At 44.7% G+C, this 22,918-nt stretch overlaps 2 protein-coding genes across 5 annotated transcripts in view; one reads left to right on the top strand and one right to left on the bottom strand.

Moving 5' to 3' along the window:
* RAD51B (RAD51 paralog B) overlaps nt 1–22,918 on the bottom strand; it is an 850,300-nt gene that overhangs the window by 52,889 nt on the left and 774,493 nt on the right. For all 3 annotated transcript variants that reach the window (XR_012415889.1, XR_010587847.2, XR_012415888.1), the window contains one exon: nt 17,034–17,155. The gene's annotated coding sequence lies outside the window, so the exon portion shown is untranslated. The remainder of the gene's footprint in view (nt 1–17,033; nt 17,156–22,918) is intronic.
* On the top strand, nt 3,651–7,328 carry LOC102123703 (uncharacterized). 2 transcript variants are annotated; one of them, XM_065547505.2, is made up of 2 exons: nt 3,651–3,962; nt 4,988–7,328. In XM_065547505.2, exons 1-2 carry the CDS (start codon nt 3,737–3,739, stop codon nt 5,128–5,130), a joined length of 369 nt encoding a protein of 122 aa, XP_065403577.1. In that variant the 5' UTR covers nt 3,651–3,736; the 3' UTR covers nt 5,131–7,328. The 2 variants fall into 2 exon arrangements, 1 of the variants encoding a protein (XP_065403577.1); XR_279361.5 differs by lacking the exon at nt 4,988–7,328 and adding an exon at nt 4,096–4,527 and having other exon boundaries at nt 3,906–3,962.

The raw sequence follows: 22,918 nt of genomic DNA, 5'->3' as shown, positions 1-22,918 counted from the left end.
TTCTGCCTGAAGGAAGTGGTAAGAATTCAGCGAGCACCCCACAGTTGAAGGAAAAGTCGGGGGCTTTACTTACTGAAAGTATTAGTAAAGAACCCCCCGGAGGATGTGAAGCTCCAGACACTAGATGGGCAAGAAGGCTCCAGATGAGGGAGCCTTGGAGGCAAAGAGAGCGGAATTTAGAAACAAATGGTTTGGCTTCTGGAGAAGAAAGAAAGGGTTTCCTGGTGCCTAAGAGGTTTAAAATGGCTGTGCTAGGTCACGCCTGGAGCATGATCCAAAGGCAAAGGTCAGTAGTGTTTTGCTGAAGAGGTCTTCCTGGCCTGCTTCACTTAGCGAACCCTCACTGAGGGCTTCTGGGATGCAGAGGATCGAAAGATGAACTAGAAATCTCACCTTCAAACTCTCCCAGGCCAGCCAGTGATGGTGACACAGTGTGGACAGAGCAAGAATATGAGGTGGATGGCCAGCACGCAGCGCACACACAGACACTGGAGCCTGGGGAGGCAGGAGCCTGAGCGGCGTCTTCAAGGGTGAGCCAGAGCTGGCCAGGCAGCCAAGGAGATAGGACAGACATTCCCAGCAGAGGGAACAGACCGTGCAACGGCTGCCAGTGACAGCATGGCCCCCAGGGAGAGTTGGGACAGTGGTAAAGGGACGGGTGCCCAAACAGGAAAAGGTGCACCTTATACTCTTTGCTTTTAACTCCCTAAATTTTCTATATGCCGGGCACACAGGAGCTTCAAAACCTTGTGGCACGAGGGCCTCTCTTGAGTCAACTTCCATCCATTCTAGCACATTAACTAAAGGCCTGTCCCCAGCTTCCGAGCTGTAGTGACCCCCCAGGGATCAGTCTCCAGGCCACGCCCTCCTCCCATACCCTAATACTGTCCTGAAAACCCTCTGGTCCACCATGTCAGAGGCAAGCAGTACACTTGCATGTTATGAGGGACGGTTCTGTTCCCAGGAAGTGAAACAATATTATCACTGTATTTTCCTGACTTCCGGTCTCACAGCGTCTCCCCAACCCAGTCCTGAAAAACTGCTATTAAATCAATGCAGCTTTAGAATTGAGGGAATCCAGTAAAACCCAACTACACCCACCTTTTAGACACAATCTTTGACCATATACGTCCAGAATTTCATATATGCTCCCTAATTGTATTCTTTTTCTTCACAATTGGACACATAGTTGACTGGCTTAACTCCAGTGAGCATTTGATTGAGGCTAAATAATCCCACTTTCAGTGTGCCTAATGATTTCCATCTTTGTCTCAATTATATGAGCTCTGTGAGACCTGCCCTTCTTATCACGAGAATCAGCACTTCATTTTTCCATTTCCACTTATTATTATAAAATAATAGGGCCAAAATGCAAGAAAATATTCAAATACTTGCACAAACACTGCTGAACAGTCCAAAGGTGACGCTGTTGAAATGCAGTTGATGGCCGGCAGGCAGCATTACCATGTGATGGCTTTGAAATGCTCCTTCATCTGCCAGCCTGGGAGAGCTTGAAACCAGGGGTTGGTTCAAGGGGTTGGAATGGTGGTGGTGGTATGGGTCAATGCAGAATATATGAAAAAAAGGATGTGCCATTAAAAGTTATGGGCCTAAGGTTGTCTAATACCATCCCACCCTCTGAAGCTCAGAGGGGTATAAATCCTGACACCTCCTGCCCAGATGGGCAGGCACTGCTATAGGATGAGGCTGCTGGTGAAGGTTTCTGTCCAAGCAGCTGGTGTTGCATCACAAATGTGCTGGAGTAAACCTTCTCACGTCTCCAAGTCCGGAGGTGCATGGGCGGTGGGGTAGGGACTGCCATGCTATTTTATAGCTGGGGAGATTCTGCACACTCATCCGGGAGAGAGGTCAAGTTCTAGGTCACACCTTCCCAGACGTGGCTCCAGGCTGACCTGCTGCAGGGGGACTAGTGGGGGAGAAAGAGCGGGCTGCTATCATCTATAGAGATAGGGGGCTTACTGGCCAACAGAGTGGTGAAAGGATACTTAGTGTTGCTTGAAGAAATTCCTCAGGAGGCTCAAGAGTGCCTGGAAACAAACACCCAGGATTTCTTTGCCACTTAGCAATCCAGGCAGTGGAACGTGACTTACGTCTCTAAGCTTGCAGTGAGCACGGTCCTGGCAAGCTCAGCATTCCTAGGGGCTGTACTGAGAAGCGACTCCCTCTCCTCAAAGCTACCTGAATACCAAAAACCTTTCCTCAAAGCTTCTTACTCTGGAGTCAGAATCCTCCCTGATGTGGTAAGAATTTTGTGAGAAGTGGTAGGAAACCTGGTCTTTTAGTTCATAACTAGCGTGTTAGAAGGGACCGAACCCGGTCATAGGGACAGGAGACTTGGCCTCCAGGCTCGCCTCTGCCCTGTCTTTCTGAATGGCTCTGGACAAGTTCCTTCGTTTGCAAAATAAGACTGTTGGTCTATGACGGATTAGCTTTAATACTCAAGTATTAGAGTACTGGTGAAATGTGACAATATGTGAAATGTGAAAATTATAAAGTATGACTTAAAATAAATATCTTAGGAGGTACGTATGCTTTTTACAGCTGGGGAATGTAAGTCCAACCCTGGGATTTATAACAAACTACCACAGAAGGAGGACTCCTGGGCTCCCACTCAGGCCTCAAACAGGCATTACAAAACGATAAAGCTATTTGCTTCTGAATCCAACCCTCCCAAGCTGGTTCCTCCTTCACCTGCCCTGGAAGGAAGGGCGGCAATTTCCCTTCAAGATGCTGAAGGTATGAAAGCTTTGTTCGCAAGCTGGGGTATGAAACTTTTTAAGATTAAACATAAGACCAAGCACACACTTTTCAGAGCTGCTAAGGCCCACATTTTGTGTTTAGCTTCGGGTTTCCAAGACCCAATCTGAAAGGCAGTGCTTTCTCTACCTTTAAAGAAGAAAATGGGAAAGAGAGGTGGGCTTGGGGGTTCTTATTTTGCAAACCTCCCTGGAGACAGTGCAAAAACTCCTCCTCTGCAGCAGCAGGTAAACACCTGAGCTGGGAAGGAAAGCTGCCTGCTAGTCCCAATGAATACCGGCAAGACAAGGGCAGGCAAGAGGCGGGGCAGCTTCCCTGCCAGCTGAAAGCTCACTTTTGTTTGAACCATGTCCCAACCACCCGCTGCCTCCCCTCAGGAGGGAGGGATAAAACCAAGAAGGGTGTGATTTTCCCGTGGGGCCATTGCTAAAATGAAGTCGGGCATCGTGTGGGGCGGGAAGCTGTGGCTGCAGGAAGCCAGGGGTGATGTCCTTCCTGCAGAGTCTCTCGAGCCCCGAACTTGCGGGAAGAAAGGCCTCCCCCCTTTCACCTCGTTCGGGTTGGTTTGCGCTGGAATGCCACGCTTTTCAAAGTGTCTGAGTGATAGGCACTTTCTAAATATGTACAGCGATGGCCTGATAAGCAACCAAGCGTCTGGCTTCGCGGGTTCATGCCCGAGGCTGTGCGGTCGGGAAGGGTGGGGGCTCAGCTGAAACCTCAGCTCCTCCTTACAGGCCTGGCTTGGAAACGGTTCTGTTCACTGCTGGGGTCCCCATTTTCCAACTTTTACTTCTGAGACTGGAAGAAGACAAGAGACACCTCCCCACCCCCTATCCTCTGCTTCCACGCCTGCGACTCAGCCCAGGTGACCCAAACGGCTGAGTCAACTTGGCGCAGTCGGAGCGTCCCCATTGCGCCGGCCGCCCCCAGCCCCCTTCGCCCCTCGCTTGGCCCCACAATGCGCCCTTGTGCCGCGCCTGCAGTCAGGCCGGGGATTTGGCGCAGGGATGGGGGGAATATTCGTCAGATATTTAAAACAGAGCCGAGAGAACAAAGCAGGTCTTTGTGCAGCGAGGCGGCCCGGGAGCTGGGAGCCGCCGGCCCCCGAGCACGGCGCTGGGCCAGGCGAATGCGCATGCGCGTGGCGACCTGCGAGCTCGGGTTCCGGGCCGGCTTCTACCCAGGTAAGCGGGGCGCTACGTTAACCCCTTCCCATCCCGCGCCCCGGGGCGGCCCGAAGCAGAAGCGGGCTGCTAGTCTGCTGCCTGCTGCATGTTTAACTGAAAAAACAAATAGTCATCTTCCATGTTTCTATAGGACACATGGCTCAAGATAAAATGATACACCACTTGAGAACCCAAATTTTCAATGACTGGAAAGACTAAGACACTTGGGTCATGTAAAAATCAAGACATTTGGAAAATACGCCATCTTCGGATGCTAGAAGAAGATGGAACCTTTTGATAGGCGTGGGCTTCTTCCGGCTTGTTTATGCTGGGTGACCGGCTCTTTCATTTTTGTGTTCACTGTCACTTGGAATTTGGAAGACATGCTGGTTGTTGTCAAGGACCTGGCTTTTGTTTTGGGTTGTGGGCTGACTGGATGGTGTTTGTTTATTTAAAAAAAAAAAAAAAACCGAAAAACTAAATAGCTAAATACAAGTGAAGTGTGCATGGTACAAAGATGAGATTGTGTCATGAACCGAGAAATATGTAATTAATGAAATTCTATGCAGAAGAAAGAAAGAAAGAAGAGGAAATTAGTAGCTATTTAAATAAATTATGTTATTGGGGAAGGAAATAAAGTTTCTCAAGTAAGGTAGAGTAGGAGCAAGTTGGGGGGAGGTGGCATGTGCAAAGTACCCCCGTTCTGCTTTATATTGACAGTGATTGCACCCCATAGGTAATGGGGACTGGCAGACAGAGGCTGGGGGAAGCCAATGGCAGGCTTAGAAGTGAGTTACTGTGCTTGAATTATTCAGATGGGTGAGAAAGGCAGTCCCAACCAGATGATTTCACAGCCTTCCAAACGCGGCTCCTGGAGCATGTCCAGTGAGGTTAGATGGACCTCCCCCATCAGACACGTCAAGGGGAGTGCAAGGACTTAATGGAGGTCTCTTGACTTGTATGCTAGGACTCTGCAGTAGCCCACCCTGCTCTGACTGTGGACACACATCTGAGGAATTTATGACTTTCTTTATCCTTCATAGCTCAATTACCTGGTGGTCACAAGAAAGCAAAGGGATTTTTATGTGACATCATCTTGGCAAGAAGCTCCCTTACCAACCTTGACCTCCAGGTCTCCATGGCAATTGCTGCTGGGACATCATTGGCACCAGATTGTGTCCCTTAAAGGCCACACTGCAGCAAGGGCAGATAAACAATTTCATGGCAACAGTCACGTAGCAAACTCATTCTTAAATGTGGGCTGGTTAGTTAGGATGATGTAAGTGGTTTTTTCCACTCTCTTCCACATTCTGGCTCCAGAATTCTGGGCCTAGGGCATAGTTAAAGAATGTACCTTGGGGTATGAGGTAAGAAAACAGGCTGGGGTGGGACTGGAAGAAGTACCTTCTTCTAGACACAGGGACAAATTCTCTTTCCTTTCCCAGTTGAGAGTTCATTTTCTGTCTCGGTTCAACAAAGGCATGTTATCTTTATGTAAAGGAAGCTGTAATAGACAGTCTCCAAGATGGCAGCCTTTAGTTCTTTCCCTCCTAAGATTCATGAGCTGCTTCTCACCCCTTAAATCTGGTCTACCTATAGTGATTTGTTTGACCAACAGAATATGGTAGGAGCAACATTCTAGAACTTCTGAGGCTTGGTTGTAAGAAGCTTTGCAATATCTGCCTGGATCTCTTAGAACTTTCAATATTGGGACACTTGCTCTAGAAATCAGCCACCATCCTGTGAGAAGTCCAAGCCACAGAGAGAGGCCAGAAATAGTTGCTGCCGTCAAGAGCCCCAGCTGAGCTCTCAGCCAGCATTCAGCATCACTGCCAGCCATGTGAGTGGGTGATGGTGACCTTGGATGTCCAGCTCAGTAGAACCTTCAGATGATTTTGGCCCTAGCCATTCCAACTGCGAGACATCCTGAGTGAGCTGAGCCCAGTCAACAGAGATGTGAGAGATAACGATGCATTGTTTTGAGACACTAAGTTTTAGAGTGTCTGTTGTGTAGCACTAGGTAATTCAAGAGGAATGAAATGCTAGATGGGGTGTGGAAGATAGGAGAGGACCTCCTGATATCTCAGCACTTTGAAAGGCTTTATTTATCAGAAGTTTTTGCCCCTGCATCCCACCAACACCATCCCTGCTTTCTGAGCTGTGCCTGGCATACTGCACCACACAAACCTTGCACTGATCACTAACTGTGCCACGTGTATTAGCCTCCTCAGCCTGATGGTGGACACCTTGAAGGTAGGGACCTATATGATTTGATCCCTACCCTCCTTAGCACGGACAGATTTGTCAAGCTGTTCCAGTGGATAAATACGGGGGATGACTGCTGGAGCAGCATCTTGAGGTATTTCTGTGGCTTGGCTTCTGATCTTTGACATTTGATAACTGATGAACACGCTATTTGGGCCCACCCAGGAGCCAGTCACACCATGGAGGAGTCTGAACCTCATCCACACTGTGGCCACTCAGGGGAAGGAGACCAGGGCCAAGAGCGTAGTTGCTAACCTCCTGCTTAAATTTGCTTCTTGGGGGCAGCCCTGGAAACCCAAAGAAGAGCTAAAACCGTGTGGATGGGAGAAAACCCTCAGAACCCATTCATAGAGATACCAGGAGCAGCTGAGAACCTATTGTAGGAAGGACACATGTTCAAAACCTCCCCCAACTGCCCATCTAGGGACATGGATGTTTAAGCCATGCTAGGGTCAGAAGTGGGAACATAGGTCAGCTTGAGTAGAACCTGGTGCCTGTGCAGGAACCCTGCCTTCTGTGGGCCCAGTTGCTCGGGAGGCCGAGGAGGGAGGATGGCTTGGGTCTGGGAGGTCGAGGCTGCAGTGAGCCATGTTTGCACCACTGCACTACAGCCTGGGCAACAGAGTGAGACCCTGTTTCATAAAAAATAAATAAAAATAGAAAGCCTGGTGAGCCCAGTGTCCACTCAGAGCTTAGGAGAGAGGGAGGAGAAAGGCAGGACGAGGGCAGCTCAGGAGGCGGTCCTTCATTCTGCCAATAAACATTCTTTTGTGAATCAGGTCTGGCTTGAGGCACAGGGTATGCAGAAAAGTTCAAGGGAGACAAAGTCCCTGCTCTCAGGTAAAATGCCTGGAGGAGTCGTTGCTCCCATACACATCTCACAACATGGGCAGAGCTTGGCTGACTATGGGTGTAGGGGAGCTGTGGCCTTCCCTCCTCATTATATCCCAGTCTTCCCACTTTGTGAAAGATCTGGAACTCCCATGCTATAAGGTGGTATGAGTGTGGGCACTAGAACCACATGATCTAGTCCAGGTCCCAGCTCCACCATTTATTGGCTGTGTGACCTCGGGCAAGCTACTTAAACTCTCTGAGCCTTTAGTGTCTCATCAGTAAAAATAAGAACAGTAACGGTGCTTCATCTCAGGGTTGTCTGAGGATTTCATAAGATCCTCCTGGCAAAGTGAGCCCTTAACTCCACGTGTGGCACCTGCAGGCACTCCAGAACCACTGGCTCCTATCCTATGTACTCCCCACGAGGCATGGGAGGGCTCTGGGTATGAAATTATCTGCAAAGTCCAAGTAACTTTTGCTTAGAAAAAAAAAAAAAGACGATGAGGGAAGAAGAGGAAGTCTCACTTAGGAACGAAATTGCCTAGGGCCCTGTTTCCTGAGAGGATCTCGCAGGAGTCATATGACATTGGTCCGATTTTCCTGAACTGCCCGCGCATGCGCTGAGTTTCAACAGCCCTGACTGCCTAGGCTGCTCTTCCTGAAACTTCAGAGAAGCTTGGGCTTCTTTCTGGCCAGACCAAAAGTGGTTCCCAGGTAATTGCCTGGTCCAAGAGCCATAGAGGATTTAGAATTATGAGGGCAGGGAACTGTGATTAGGGGGATCCCAGAGTCTCAGGAAGCATTTCGGTTTCATCCCTTGAACCCACTTCCTGCTCTGGCATATGGAGGTGCCGGAAGTGCTAGGAGAGCTGTGATTGGCAGGCCTCACTCCCTGCGCATCTTCCCTTTTAGCTTCCCCAGAACCATAGCCCCCTTTAGACTGGGCATATGGGCAGATAACAAAGGATATCATGCTGGGGACGCATTTCTGAGAGGGAGTGACTGCCCTTGCCTCTAAGTTTGAGTTGCCTTTGCCCAATATCCCTGCAATGTAAAGTGATTGGCAAAGCGGACTACAGCCCTTGGTTCTACACCCATCAAACGTGCTGAAATCAGATTCTTTTCCAAGCAACACATCCACATTATGCCACCATCCAGACGACACCAAGAGCTAATCATCCTGAGTATGAGATGTGTTCTCTGGTGAGATGCCTTGACCTCCACGGGAAGGTTGTTCTCTTGAGAAAATGCCAGCTTCACCTCATCTTTCAGGGGCCCTCTTCCTGACCAAAAGGCTCAAGGTAAGCAAAGCTAGAGCCCAGTGTTTGGGCTACATTCCAGACTCCTAGTGTTTCCAACCCAGAGGGGTTATACTCACTGCAAATCTTTACTCTCCTTAAAAGTAGTTTAACAGAAAGAAGACATTTGATCTTTCTCTAGTACATCTCAGTTGTTTGATTTTCACTGTCATGTGAATTCAAGACATAGAAAAATAAAACACAAAGCCCCACTGGCCCTACTGGTTTATCCATCATATTCTATTATTTTCTAAGAAGTCTGCCTTATTAGTATATCTGATCACTTGAGGAACACCTGGCTAGAATGTTTAGGTGGTAGCAAGGGAATGATTGGCTTATTTTCCTCCCCAGATGTAATTCTTTGGGCTCTCCACCCAGGGTCACTACTAGCCCATATGGCACCTATGTACAAATTAGAAAAAGGCACCCCTTCTTCTTTGTAGATACAGCCGTGCCAGGGCACAGCTTGGCAGGACGAGTGCAGGATGAATTTCAGCCCCCATCTGCCTTCTATACAGGTTGGCCTTTTGCAGTGAACAGCCTATGCAACTATACGTGGTGGCCTTGCCTATACTCAATGTCACTAGCTGTCATTTCTCTTCTTGAAAAGGTGCGTGTTGGAGAGGGAAGGGAAAGACGATGCCTGTTACTGAACATTGTGGACAGGGTCCCCAAGAGTGACACCATACTGTGGGCATGTTTTGAGGTCTGGGAGAGTTTCAGGGTATTTTATAGCTGGGCCCACTTTCCCTGGGACTGAGAAGTAGGGCTTGGAAATTAAGGCAGTCCTGGGGGAGGGAATAGCTGGTCAGTCTGCCCATAATCCTGCCCCATAATCCTGCCCAGAAACCTGACAGCAAACAGCCCTGGATGTGATCATTTGAATGCTTTAGGGGAGTTTCCAAGAACCCTTCACCCTCTTCTGAGAAAAAGAAGGTAGGTCCATGGTGCTCTTCTCCCCTTGCTTCCCATGGAGCTTTGGTCTATGGTTAGGACATCTGGGCACAGGAAGTATTAACCTGTCTCCGTTTTCAGATCTAAATCCAATCACCTGTCAAGGGGCTTGCCTTCCTCACTTTGATGAATTAATTTACAGAGTTCTCCATGGTGTGGTCTCGGGGTGTCAGAAGGGGGCGAGTCTAGAAGACTCCCTGCCGGATCTCAGGGGTATCGTCTTCCCCTGCTGTGAGCCAGCATAAACACCTCTAAAACTGAATGAGCAGCACATAGCATGTCCATAACATGAATAGACCTCAGGAGGAATCATGACATCCAGTTTTGTTTTGTTTTTTTGTAAATGGATACATTAATAGACCCAGCATCAAATCCTGTAAGTCACCAAGGGCTATCAGGAAAGGTAGAGATATTTGTTCATTTCCCATTCATTCATTCATTCATTCATTCATTCATCAAACAACTGAGTGTCTACCATGTGCCAGCCCTATGTTAGGCTCTGGGGGTGAGGAAGTGAGTGACAGAAATGCCCTCTTGCCTTTAATTTAAATGCCGTCTCCTTAGAAAGGCCTTCCATGACCACCTTCTCCCCAGACTTGTGACCCCCTGAGAACTCCATTTTGGTAAACAGCCTCCCACTTTTATTACTTGATCCATTTTTGTCTTCCCCACTAGACTCAGCTTCAGGAGGAGAGAGACCATGTTTTCAGGAATCAGAATGAATCAGCACCAATCTTGGCCCAAGATGAAATGGGTTGACTGAAGCAGTTGTCCCTTATCGAGTGTCCTGGAAGTCAGAATGGCTCCTTCCCCATGATGCTCCTGTGCTTAGAGCATCTGGCCCTGCTGAAGGGTCTAATCCCATGTGAGGATTCTGCTCCTGAGAGGGCCAGGACCAGACGATTGCCAAGGTCCCTCCAGCCTAAAGGCAGTGACTCTAGGACAGATGGGGCTCTGGAGGCCTGGATGGTAACAGGGTAACTGGAGCTCAGGAATGGAGGCCAGGTTAGAGGCATGCTTGCCCAGTCATTCCAGGTGCCCAGGTTCCAGAATTATCCCTCTTTAGGAGGGAAGTAAAGACATGAAGAGGAACCCTCTGTGGTCCTGTGCTGACCCAACTGCCACCCCCAGCCAGAGGCATGAGTGACATGGGAAAGGAGAGCGGCGTTGGGGTTGCTTGGCCTGCCTCCTGCACCCCAAAGCTCTGGGTTCGATTACACTCATTGTCACTGTGCACAGAACCTGCGTCACCACTGGGGAGATCAGCTGGGCCCTGGTTGCTGACAGCACTGTTTTATTCTTGCTAAGCCACTACATCTTGGTTCTGTTGTTATGTTTCCAATAGCAACAGGAGGAAAGACAACTTTTTCTGCTTTGTGAGCTTATGTTTTTTCTCCTGTAGGATGGGCTGTAAACAGCCCACCGCCCCAGCCTGAAGTCTTGATGTCCTTAGGGCCCCAGTGTGGCCTTAGCCCAGACCCTGGGGGCCAGTAAGGAGAAGGCCAGCTTAGCTCTGCCCCAGGGAAACAGCGGGTGGCTGGGGTCATGGAGGATCCGGGAGCCAGGAGCTATCAGCTCTTCTGGAATTGGCTCAGCTGCCCTCTTTAGTTTTGAATGACTACAAAATACCCATGGTGGCTGTCTTGGGTAGCATAGAGAGTGGAGAAAGGAAAAGGAGAGAAAAAAGGAACTTAACAGTAGAGGAGAAAGGAGTGGGAGAGAATGGCAAGAGAAGAAAGGTGGCTGTGGAGAAGTGCAGTGACACCATCAGCACCCTTGGGCATCACTTGGGATTTGAAGTCAAAGAGGAGGACCCTGCAGGCCTGGGTGAAAAATATAGAGGTTCTCTCTAGCAAGGGGCTTTTGCTTTCCATTAAGAAGGAGCTGCCATCATGAATGGATGGATGGATGCATGGACAGGTGGGTGGGTGGATGAATGAAAAAATGAGCATGGGATGGGATTTTCCTGGGATTGAATGAGTGATAAAGGAAGGAGAAATAAGTGAGAAGTGAGAGTCTCCAATGAGGGGGTTAAGCCATCTTAGGCAGAAATTGCCAAGGAGTGGTTTGGGAGGGCCTTGCCCGCTCCCCTCCAGTCTCCATTGGCTTCCCCTAAAGTCTTTCTAAATAAATAAACATGCAATCTAAGTGGAAAAATAGAGTGTTTACTATACAAAACAGCCTGATGGAAACTCCCTGGCTGCTGTATCAGCCAACATTCCATCCATAGGTTCTCCTTTACAGAAACTCCCGAGCTGCCACTCATCAACTACAAGGCATTGTGTCTGCTTTCTCCAAATCCCATCCCAGACCAACTGTATTCAGGCTGCGGACGGACAGGTGAGGGCCTGAAACATGATTAGAGGACATAGGGAAAATAAACTTTAGATTCACTTGAGAATAGGAAGAGTTAAAGAACCTTAAGCCTTTCAGTCACTCCTACTTAGGGATTTGGGGTATTAATTAACAATAGCAAATCATTGGGTAGATTGTCTCTGCTCTCCCTTCAGTTAAAAATGTTAAGTACAGGCTTTTCTTCCTATGCCCAGTAGGACTAGTTCACTGGGGCCAGGATCAAGGGTTAGGGGTCAAAGGACTATACTCTCTAAGCCTTGAACCAATAGTGTGAGCAGTTAGTGCAGAAGTGAGCAAGGCTCTTCTTTCATGGAAGGTTCTTATCAGAAACAAGAGCTGTCTGGAGGGACACAGTGAGTCAGATTACAACAGCTACCCATGGTGGGGACAGGTCGGAAGGGGTCATGCAGAGGCTGTAGGGAAGGTTGCTATTCTTAGGCCTCTACTACCTCAGGCGTCTGCTGACTCACTTGGGAATCTCTGGACTCCTGGGTAGATCCAGTCCAACAACCTGCCTAGTTCTTGGGTAAGCCTGGATTGCCTTTAATGATAATAAATAACAAGAAAATATAGACTTTTTTTCTAAAAGAAAGATGCAATATCACGTTTAAGCCTATGCAAGAGGAAGGGTAAGGAGGTCTGATTCCCAGAGAAGCATCAGTCTTACCCTAGATCTTGGAAAGACTCCTGGAAGGAAAGGGAGAGAGAGATGCTAACCCCGGAGTAGTGGCCCTGGAGGCTTTGGTACTGAGTCACAACATGGGTAGGGGAAAGGTACATTATATTTGGGGCAAGGATCAAGTGAAAGTCTAGGAAAAACCTCAACCTTGGAGACTGAATAGGCTTGCCACATTAGAAGCCTCAAAAGGGGACTTAAGTGTCCCTTTGATCAAGGAGAAGACAAAAAAGGTGCACTATGCAGAAAATGACCTCCTCAGGAAGGCAAGTAGGTTTAATGGGTTTTCACAGAAGGGTGGGAGACCATTTCATTTTCCCTTTCTTAGGACAAGGATCTGGGGATGTTTACCCGAGAGGTTATATGTTCATTGTGGCCTAATGTCTTTCAGAGTAGACTATCACAAACTCTTTGACTCCTTCTGCTCATGGATTCCTTCCACCATACCTTTGGCTTCCATTTCTAAATGTGCTTCAGCCTGGGGGAGGCTGCAATAACTGATTCTATCTAACTTGCTTCCTTGACCTCAGGACTAACCTTTTAAAACTCATGACTTTTCCTTCTTTATTTAAAATCTCTATCTTTTAACTTAGTATTATTATTATTTTTGAGACGGAGTCTTGCTCCATCGCCCAGGCCGCAGTGCAGTGGTACAATCTCGCTCACTGCAAGCTCCCCCTCCCGGGTTCACTCCATTCTCCTGCCTCAGCCTCCCGAGTCACTGGGACTACAGGCGACTGGCTAATTTTTTTTTGTATTTTCAGTAGAGACGGGGTTTCACCGTGTTAGCAAGGATGGTCTCGATCTCTGGACCTCGTGATCCACCCACCTCGGCCTCCCAAAGTGCTGGGATTACAGGCGTGAGCCACCGCGCCTGGCCTTTTAACTTTTTAATTAACTCATTCTATTGATCTGTCTTTCTAGTTAAAAAATAAAAAAAATAAATCTTCTCCAGGGAGCATGTATCAGGAGGTAAAAGAGTCCCTTGGGTTAAGCCCTACTGGCTAGGGCTAAAAGCTGAGTTGCTTGTGTGAACTTGACCTTGAGCGTGATCCCCAAATGATAGTTGTCTCTATGTGAGTGGTCTTTATCTGGCCTCCTGCTCTCTTAGCACTGACCAGGCTATATCTGTGGCTAAGACCTAGAGGAAAAAACTTGGTTAGCCTGTGAAGCAGAGCAGCTAAGTTAGGAATTCTAAGAATGGGGGACAAAAGAAAAAAAAAGGTAGGGAAGGTGGAGGGGGCACTTCTTTCCTCAGGTCTGTTGCTATGGCACAGCCTCCTGAATTTGACTTTCTCAAGTAGTCAGGGCTAGGCTCAAGTTTTCAGGGCTAGGCTCAGGGCAAACTGAGGCTACAGTCAGTAAAGTGATCTGCCTGTGGTCTTACAGTTACTGGGCAGTAGATGGTTTACATTTAGAGGAAGCATCAACAACTCTGTAGTATCAGTCAGAATTCTGGTGGAAAGAAAGAGGAGAATTTAATGAAGGGACTATTTATCAAGCTATGGACAGGATTTAGGGGAACTAAGAAAGGAAGGTGCAATACTTTAAGCTGAATCACATTGAAGAGGCATTACCCTCCCTAAATCCAAAGGGTCAAGAGGAAGGAATAGTTAGGAGAATCCACAGAGAGTACCTATAAGGAGAGGGCCTCCTGACAGGATGGTGACAGTGCAACTTTGGGTAGAGGGGCAAAACTAATCCACAGTGATTTGACAGGAAAGGATCTAGGGGAATAAACATCCTTTCTGTCTTGTAGTTTCCTGTTTGTGTTTCTCTTTGCCTGAGCACATCTAGAAACTAGAGGTCAAAAGTGCCCCATTGATGCAGTCTAGACAGGTCGGCAGCACAAAGGGTGGTGAGTGAATCTGGAGAGCAAATGTAAGATAGCCACCTGGAAACACAGATGAGATTTGTTTGTAGTAACTTCCAAAATTTTTTGCTTCCATCTCCATTGCCATACTTGTTCCTGCATGGCTTGCAGATGCTAGAGTTTGTCTGCTGCTTCCTTATATCCTGGAACCCCCTGCCAGGTTATCAGGTCTAGTTTCTGGGCCTGCCTGCTATCATTCACCATTTCTTTATCAAAACCTGTTCTTAAGATTTTTGCTTCTGGCCATGACAAAGCAACAGGATCCAGATTTACCCTCCCCCTGTACACAACTAGAAAACAACAAAATAAACGTACTGATGGCTTCAGATATTGCACAACACACAGTGCAGAACCATGACCCATGAGATAAAGAAAATACATGTGGTAAATGATCACCACAGTTTCTGATTGGAGGCACATTCTGGACTTTACAGCAGGGGAAACAATATCCCAAGCAGAGTATGGTAGTCTTGTTGAGTTAAAATACAGAAATGAAAGTCAAATAGACTGTAGATCGAAATTGTGGGGCAGAATTCTAGAAGAGAGGGGACCATATAAAAAAAGCTCCAGAAATCTGCACAAGTGCCCTGTTGAGTGTTTAATACTAAGATGTTCATACCCAGAGTGAAGCTTTGTAAGTTTGGGCAAAGAATGACCAGAAGCTATAAGCTGAAAAATTCAGAGTTCACATGGGACTCTGAGATGTACAAATATCAACCAGCTTGATCAGCTGGGGCATTTAGTAGAGATCCAATAAGGGTCATATGCAGACAGTAGGATTGAACTATCCCTAGAATAAAAGAAATGCTGGGTTCAATCCAACAAAGCTAAAACAAACCTCTAAAGGAGTAATCTTATCCATAAGTAACTGCCTACTGGATAAAAACTCAATACTCTTTAAAGGAAGATTTAAAAATATACAAACATTCAACAACGTAACCTTTAAAATATCCAACATCTAAGCAAGAATTACTAGCCTCACCAGGTAGCAGAAAGATGTGACCCATATCAGGAAAAAAGTCAATTAATAGAAACATGCCTGAAAATGACAGTTGAAAAGACAGAATGAACAGACAGGCACGTTAAAACAGTTGTTTAAGTATGCAAAATATACTACAGGATTTTAAGAAAAATATACATAAAATGAGGAAAGAATGCACTTCTTGTGGTGAAAAAGAGAGTATCTGAAATGAAAGGTCAGTGACTGAAAATCAAAGCAAACTGGATGCTACAAGGAGAAAAGTAAAACTGAAAACAGCAATAGGAACTATCCAGAATGAAGCACCAAGAGGAACAAGACTTCAAAAAAACAAAAAACAAAACAAAAAACAAAAACAAAAAACAGAAAGAAATGAACAAAATCCCATCAATCCTTGGGCAATATCAAGTGGTCTAACATATGTGTAATTGAAAAAGAGAAAAGAGGGAGAACAAATTTTTGACAAAATCAAGGCTGAAAATTTTCCAAATTTGTTAAAAACTATAAATACCACAGATCCAGGAATCACAATGAGCCCCAATGAAAATAAACAAAGAAAAGCACACCATCATACCAAAGTATATCATAATAAAATTACTAAAATTAGTAATAAAGAGAAAATCTGAAAAGCAGTCGGAAAAAAGCTATATTTTATAGTGTCATAGAGAGTATAGGAAATACTGCAGACTTCTGATGAAAACTATGCAACCCAGAAGACAATGGAATACTATCTTTGATATACTGAATGATACACAAATCAAACTCAAATTCTGTATCGAGTGAAAATAACTCTTAAAAATGAAAGCATAATGAAGACTTTTTGAGATAAATGAAAGCTTAGAGAATTCGCCATCAGCAGATCTACATTAAAGAAATGTTAACATAAGCTTTAACATCAGAAATGTTAACAAAGAAGGAAAATAATACTTGAATCTACACAAAAGAATGAAGAGCACCAGAAATAGGAAACCTGAGGATAAATATTAAAAATTTTTCATTAAAAATTTCTTTAAAATGTTAAGGCAAAAATGATAAAGTACTGTAGAGTTCATAACATATGCAGAAGTAAAATTTATAGCAGCAATAGCACAAAGGACAAGAGCATGTAGCTAAAAGTAAATGGTCTAGATAAAATGAAATAATGAAAAAGAACCCTCACTTCAAAAGAAAGCAAGGAAAGATGCAAAAGGTAACAAAGAACAGATGGGACAAGTAGAAAACAAATAGTAAGATGACATACCTAAACCAAACATATATGTTACATGTACTTGTAATTAAATGCAAATGATCCAAATACCCCAATTAAAGGTCAGGCACTATCAGACTGGATTTAAAAAGCAAGAAATTCATTTTAAATATAAAAACACAAATAGTTTAAAAGTAAAAGAATGAAAAAAGATATGCTGTGCAATGCTTATCATAAGAGAGCTGCAGTAGCTACATTAATAATAAAAAAAGAAGACTTTAGGAAAAGGAATAGCACCAGAGATAAAGAAAGACAATTTCATAGTGACAAAAAGAAAAATATAAGAAGATTTAACAATTCTAAATGTTTGTGTACCTACTAACAGAGCTTCATAATATATGAAACAAGAACTGACAAAAGTTAAAGAAGAAATAGACAAATCCACAGTCATGGTTTGAATATATATATTTTATCATTCCTCTCTCAAGAATTAATAAAACAAATAGTCAGAAAAATCAGTAAACCAGTAAGGATATAGAAGATCCCAGCACTTTGGGAGGCCAAGGCGGGTGGATCACAAGGTCAAGAGATTGAGACCATCATGGCCAACATGGTGAAACCCTGTCTCTACCAAAAATACAAAAATTAGCTGGGTGTGGCAGCATGTACCTGTAGTTCCAGCTACTCAGGAGGCTGAGGCAGGAGAATCGCTTGAACTCAGGAGGCAGAGGTTGCAGTGAGCCAAGATCACACCAGTGCACTCCAGCCTGGTGAGAGGGTGAGACTCTTGTCTAAAAAAAAAATAAAAAAGATATGAACAAAAGTATAAATTAACTGGATCTAACTGACATTTACAGAAAACTCCACCCAACAATAGCAGAATACGTATTTATTTTAAAGTTCCATGGAATAGTCACCAAGATAGACTATAATTTGGATCATAAAAAAACACTAAGCAAACTTTTAAAATTTGAAATCTCACCAAAAAATAATTAAATTAGAAGTAAAACACAGAAAAATGTTCAGAAACATACACAAATATTTGGAAGTTAAACATTATATTTTACATAGTCTATGGGTCAAAGAAGAAAATGCAAAGATAATTTAAAATTATTTCAAACTGAATGAAAATGAAGACATCACCATTTTAAAGTGTACAATTCAGTGGTTTTTATTATAGTCACCATGTTATACAATAATCACCACTATCTAATTCCAGAAAATTTTCATCACCTAAAAAGAAATGCTATACTATTAGCGGCCAGTCCAAACTCTTCCCTGTATCCCCTGTAAATCATGAATCTACTTTCTGTTTTTACGTATTTGCCCATTTTGGATATTTCATATAAGTAGAATCCTACACTATGTGGCCTTTTGTGTCTGGCTTATTTCACTTAGCATTCAGAAGGAATTTTAATGAAATGCTTACATTAGAAAAGAAGAAAGGCCCATTTTTGACTTGCTTACCAACATAATTCAATAGGGATAGAATAGTCCTCTCAACAAATAGTGCTGGAACACATGGATAGTCATATGTAAAAGAATGAAGTTGGAATCTTACCTCACACCTTATACAAAAATTAACTCAAAATGGATTAAAGACTTAAATGTAAGAGCTAAAAGTATAAAACTTTTAGAAGAAGTACAGGTGTAATTCTTTATGACCTTGAATTAGGTAATGGTGTCTTAGCTATGACATTTTTTAAAAAAATAGATAAATTGAACTTCATTAAAATTAAAAATGAAGTGAAAATTAAACCCATGGAATGGGAAAAGTTTTGCAAATCACATGTATGATAAGTGACTTACATCAAGAATATATAAAGAACTTTTTACAATGCAACAATAAAAAGACAACCAATTTTTTTTAAATAGGCAGAGGATTTGAATAGACATTTCCCCAAAGAAGACACACAAATGGCCAATAAGAACATGAAGAGATGCACATACCACTTCACACCCACTAAGATGGCTATAATAAAAAAGCGACAATAATAAGTGTTTTGAGAATGTAGACAGATTGGAAGCCTCATATGTCACTGGTTAAAATGTAAAGTGGTGCAGCTGCTTTGGAAAACAGTTTGGTGTTTTCTCAAAAAGTTAAACATATGTGCTAGGTCAATTGCTCATATGATTAGCATTTCTACTCCTAGGTATGTACCCAAGAGTATTGAAAATACATGTCTACACACACTGTATGTGAATGTTCATAGCAGCAGTATTTGTATTAGCTAGAAAGTGGAAACAACGCAAATGTGCATCAACTGATGAACAGATAAACAAAATGTGGTCTGTCCCTATCATGGAATATTATTCAGTTATAAAACAAATGACATTCCAATACATTCTACAACATGGATGAACCTTGAAAACACTATGCTCATTGAAAGAAGCCAAACACAAATTGTATTTTTCACATATTGTATAATTCCATTTGTATGAAATGTCCAGAATAAGCAAATCCATAGAGATGGACAGTAGAATAGTGGTTGCCAGAGGAAAGGGGAAGGAGGAATGGGGAGTGACTGCCAATGCATTTGGAGTCTCTTTTGGGGGTGATGAAAATATTCTGAACCAGACTATGGTGATAGTCGCACAATTTTGTGAATATACTAAAAATTATTGAATTGTACACTTTGAGAGTGAATTTTATGGTATGTCAATTATATCTCAATTTAAAAAATATTTGGTGTAAATGATTTTATGCTCCAGTGTTGATAATTGATAAAGGCTTAATGAGAGGCTCTTCTCAGCATTATGGTTCAACTCAGACCAACTCCTCCCTACAAAGGCTACAGAATCTATTTTTTCAAAAAGTCCAGCTCTTAGGAACTTTGTTCTTAGCTGTGGTTGCTACCAGGCTGCCTCTGAGGCCTGAAAAATCGTGTAATAGGCAGTAGAGGTTGAATTTTGTCTTTTAGTATCTATGCTTACTTTCCTGCAGTGTGAGTTCCTTAAAGTCTATTGCTAACTTGCACTCATAGGCTGCATTGAAAGAATGAAGGGTCATAGTGAGGCACTTTACAGTTTATAGAAAAGCATGTTCACATTTACCACTCTTTTGATCTTACACATTTAGATTTAAATTGGGCATTCTGAATGGCCACACAACAGCAGGCCCTAAACTCTAGCCCCAACCTCTCCGACTCCAAAAATCAAATCATTCTTAGAACAACTAAAATGTGCTTCTGAGCAAGTTATGGAGAAATGGCCTCCCACTCGCCCTCCCAAGAATATTATGAAGGCTCTTAGCCATTTAAAGAACAACTTCTGGCCGGGCACAGTGGCTCATGCCTGTAATCCCAGCACTTTGGGAAGTCGAGGAGGGCGGATCACGAGGTCAGGAGATCGAGACCATCCTGGCTAACATGGTGAAACCCCATCTCTACTAAAAATACAAAAAAACTAGCCAGGCGTGGTGGCGGGCATCTGTAGTCCCAGCTGCTCGGGAGGCTGAGGCAGGAGAATTGTGTGAATCCAGGAGGTGGAGCTTGCAGTGAGCCAAGATGGCGCCACTGCACTCCAGCCTGGGTGACAGAGCAAGACTCCCTCTCAAAAAAAAAAAAAAAAAAAAAAAAGAAGAAGAAGAAGAAGAAAGAACAACTTCCACCAACAATCTTTTTTTTTTTTTTTTGAGACAGAGTTTTGCTTTTGTTGCCCAGGCTTGAGTGCAACACTTGGCTCACTGCAACCTCCACCTCCTGGGTTCAAGCAATTCTCCTGCCTCAGCCTCCCAAGTAGCTGGGATTATAGGCGTGCATCACCATGCCCAGCTAATTTTTTTGTATTATTAGTATAGACAGGGTTTCACCATGTTGGGCAGGCTGGTCTTGAACTCCTGACCTCAGAGGATTCGTCCACCTCGGCCTGCCAAAATGCTGGGATTACAGGAGTGAGCCACCACGCCTGGCCTCCACTAACAATCTTATATTGGTCTGCATTATGCAGAATGACCTGGACTATTAGTCATGAGGCAGTCCCAGATATTAAATAGCTTGGTTCAGTATGCTCATCTCATTAACCATGTGGTTTGGGGGGCCATTTTCAACCTGCAGGGGACACACACACACACACACATACACACACACACACACCTCTCTTTACAGTAGGACATTGAGTCACCTATCTTTTCCCAGCAGTACTGTGACCAGGGCTGAGTTCCCACTTGCATTTCCTTCCTCCCTCTCTCCCTCCCCCTTCCTCCCTTCCCCCTCTCTCCCTCCCCCTTCCTCCCTTCCCCCTCTCTCCCTCCTTCCCTCCCTTCCTTCCTCCCTTCCTTCCTTCTTTCCTTCCTTTTTTAAAAAAAATTATGGTCAAATATACATAACATAAAATTTATCGCTGTAACCATTTTTAACTGTACTGTTTAGTGTACATTCTCACTGATCTCCAGCCATCACCATTATCCATCTCCAGAACTTCTTCTTGAAAAACAGAGACTTTGTATTCATAAAACATTAACTCCCCATCCCCCTCTCTCCACCCCAGCCTCTGGTAATCACCATTCTACTTTCTGTCTCTGTGAATTTGACTCCTCTTAGATACCTCATGTAAGTGGAATCACACAATATTTGTCCTTTGGCCACTTGTATTCCTTGATGGCAAAGAGTCATCTTGTTCCAGAGCTGGCCCATCGGACCAGGTGTTTGATGTGGCAGCCAGGAAGGACAGCAAGAGGAAGGATAGCAGAGTCTGGAGCGCAAACACATCCCCAGACAGAATCAGGAGGGCTCCCCTCATCCTGTCGACAGCTGGAAATTCTTTCTGCTCTTCAACAAGTTGAGTGTTACAAACAGGAGACTTTTCAAGCCCGATCCCAAACACAGGAATTCGTCCCTCGTCAGTCTGTCTCCTGGGCCCCATTGAGACAGCTGGACTTCCCACGCAAGCGAAAGCATTCAACCGGGAGTGCCTTTTCCTGGGCCAGCCTGTTCCAGCTTACCCTTGAAGGAGACCATCAGCTCCTGAAGAGCAACAGCTATTTTTCTGTCCCAAGTTGTGTAGAATGCAGTGTGGAGCACTTTTAAAAAGTCCATTTTGGCTATTAGCAGCAATCAATGCAATCTATGCCAGCTCAGGTTGGCATGATAATTTTATTTACTTAGCTAGTCCTTTGAAATTCACAGCAAGGATATGAGCCTCATGCATGATCCTCCCAGTGGCTTTTGTACAGGTGAATGAACCGATTCCTTATTGCGGGAAAAAAAAAAAAATCTTACGCTGGACTTGGAGTCAGGCCACAGCTAGACTGGAAGCAAGGAGACTAGAAAGTGAACATGGACCTGACAGGCTCTGTGATGTCCCAGGCCTAATCTGGTGGGAGTCCTGAGAACAGCCTGTGCTGTGTGTGCCCAGGTGCAAAGAATATGTAAACCTTTCCCAAGTGAAAAAGCTTAGCTTTCTCCAAATTCCCATTTGAAACTGCCTGTGTGACTGCAGAGTATGCACACTCATGCAGATAGGTGGAGTCCTATTCAACTTCTACAAAACACACTCATTTGTTGATTTGTTTTATTTCTGTATGGTACATTTCCTCCTAGGAGCTGCAAGGGTTAATAAGCTTCAGCAATCCTTTTACAATAGAGATGCTGCAAGGAGGGCAGAAGCTCTAATGACTGCAGAAGACCCAGCTGGAGGAAATGGGATCTCACGTGGGGATCAAGGGTTGTGAGAGTGGGAGGAAGATGTAGAGAAGAAGAAGTGTTTCATTGGAGACAATGTAAAACCATGCCATCCTTTGCTGAAAGGGACAGGGAAGCAATTTCCCTGGAGGTTCAGAAAGTAGAATTATAGTTGCTGTTGGATGTTAAGTGCAGATCTGGAAGTCGTGGTGAAAAACTAGGAGGTTAACACTGGATGCTTATCCAAAGCCTCTGTTCTGATTCTGGTTGCCCAGTTTGTAGGAGGAAGAGCAGAAGAGAGGACAGTTGAGTGCAACTGTGGAGGGCACGTGGAGACACTGGGTAACAGCCTGGGATTCCTTGTTTTTCTGAGCACTGCATCAGGTATCAGGAAGGTGGGGCTGGGATGTGGGTCTGCTGCTGACCAGCATTCTGACCTGGAGCTGACTCTGCCACAGTTCTAACATCTGTGAAATGAGAGAATAAGATCTGATTTAAATTTAACAAACTTCTATTAAAGATGTGTAGGACACAACATTGAGTAATAACTGTTCATGGCCTGCAGGGTTACACAACTGGGGAGATGAGACACACACACCCATACATTCAGATGTGGCTGTAATAGGGAACGAACAGTATTTTAAGGGAAAATGAGGCAGGAGAGAAATTGGTTTCACCTTTGGAGGAGGTAGGCCTTGAGTATGGTTGAATAAGGTGCTGATGGGTGGAAATGGACATAAAGAAGAGGAGGTGTCTCTGGAAGATAAAACAGGCGAACAAAAAGAGGGACCAGAAGACTGGACAGGTGCAGAGGGGCAGCTCTGGCAGTGAGCAGCAGGTGGCTATGGTGTGAGCACAGGTACATATCACATAGCAGGGACTCAGGCAACATCTACTGAGTGACAGTGGCGGCAGTGAGGTTGTACTGGAAGA

The sequence above is a fragment of the Macaca fascicularis genome, chromosome 7, assembly GCF_037993035.2.
Source record: "Macaca fascicularis isolate 582-1 chromosome 7, T2T-MFA8v1.1".
Lineage (NCBI taxonomy): Eukaryota > Metazoa > Chordata > Mammalia > Primates > Cercopithecidae > Macaca > Macaca fascicularis.
Note: the sequence above shows the minus strand (reverse complement) of the source record. Positions and strands in the feature narration are given on the sequence as shown.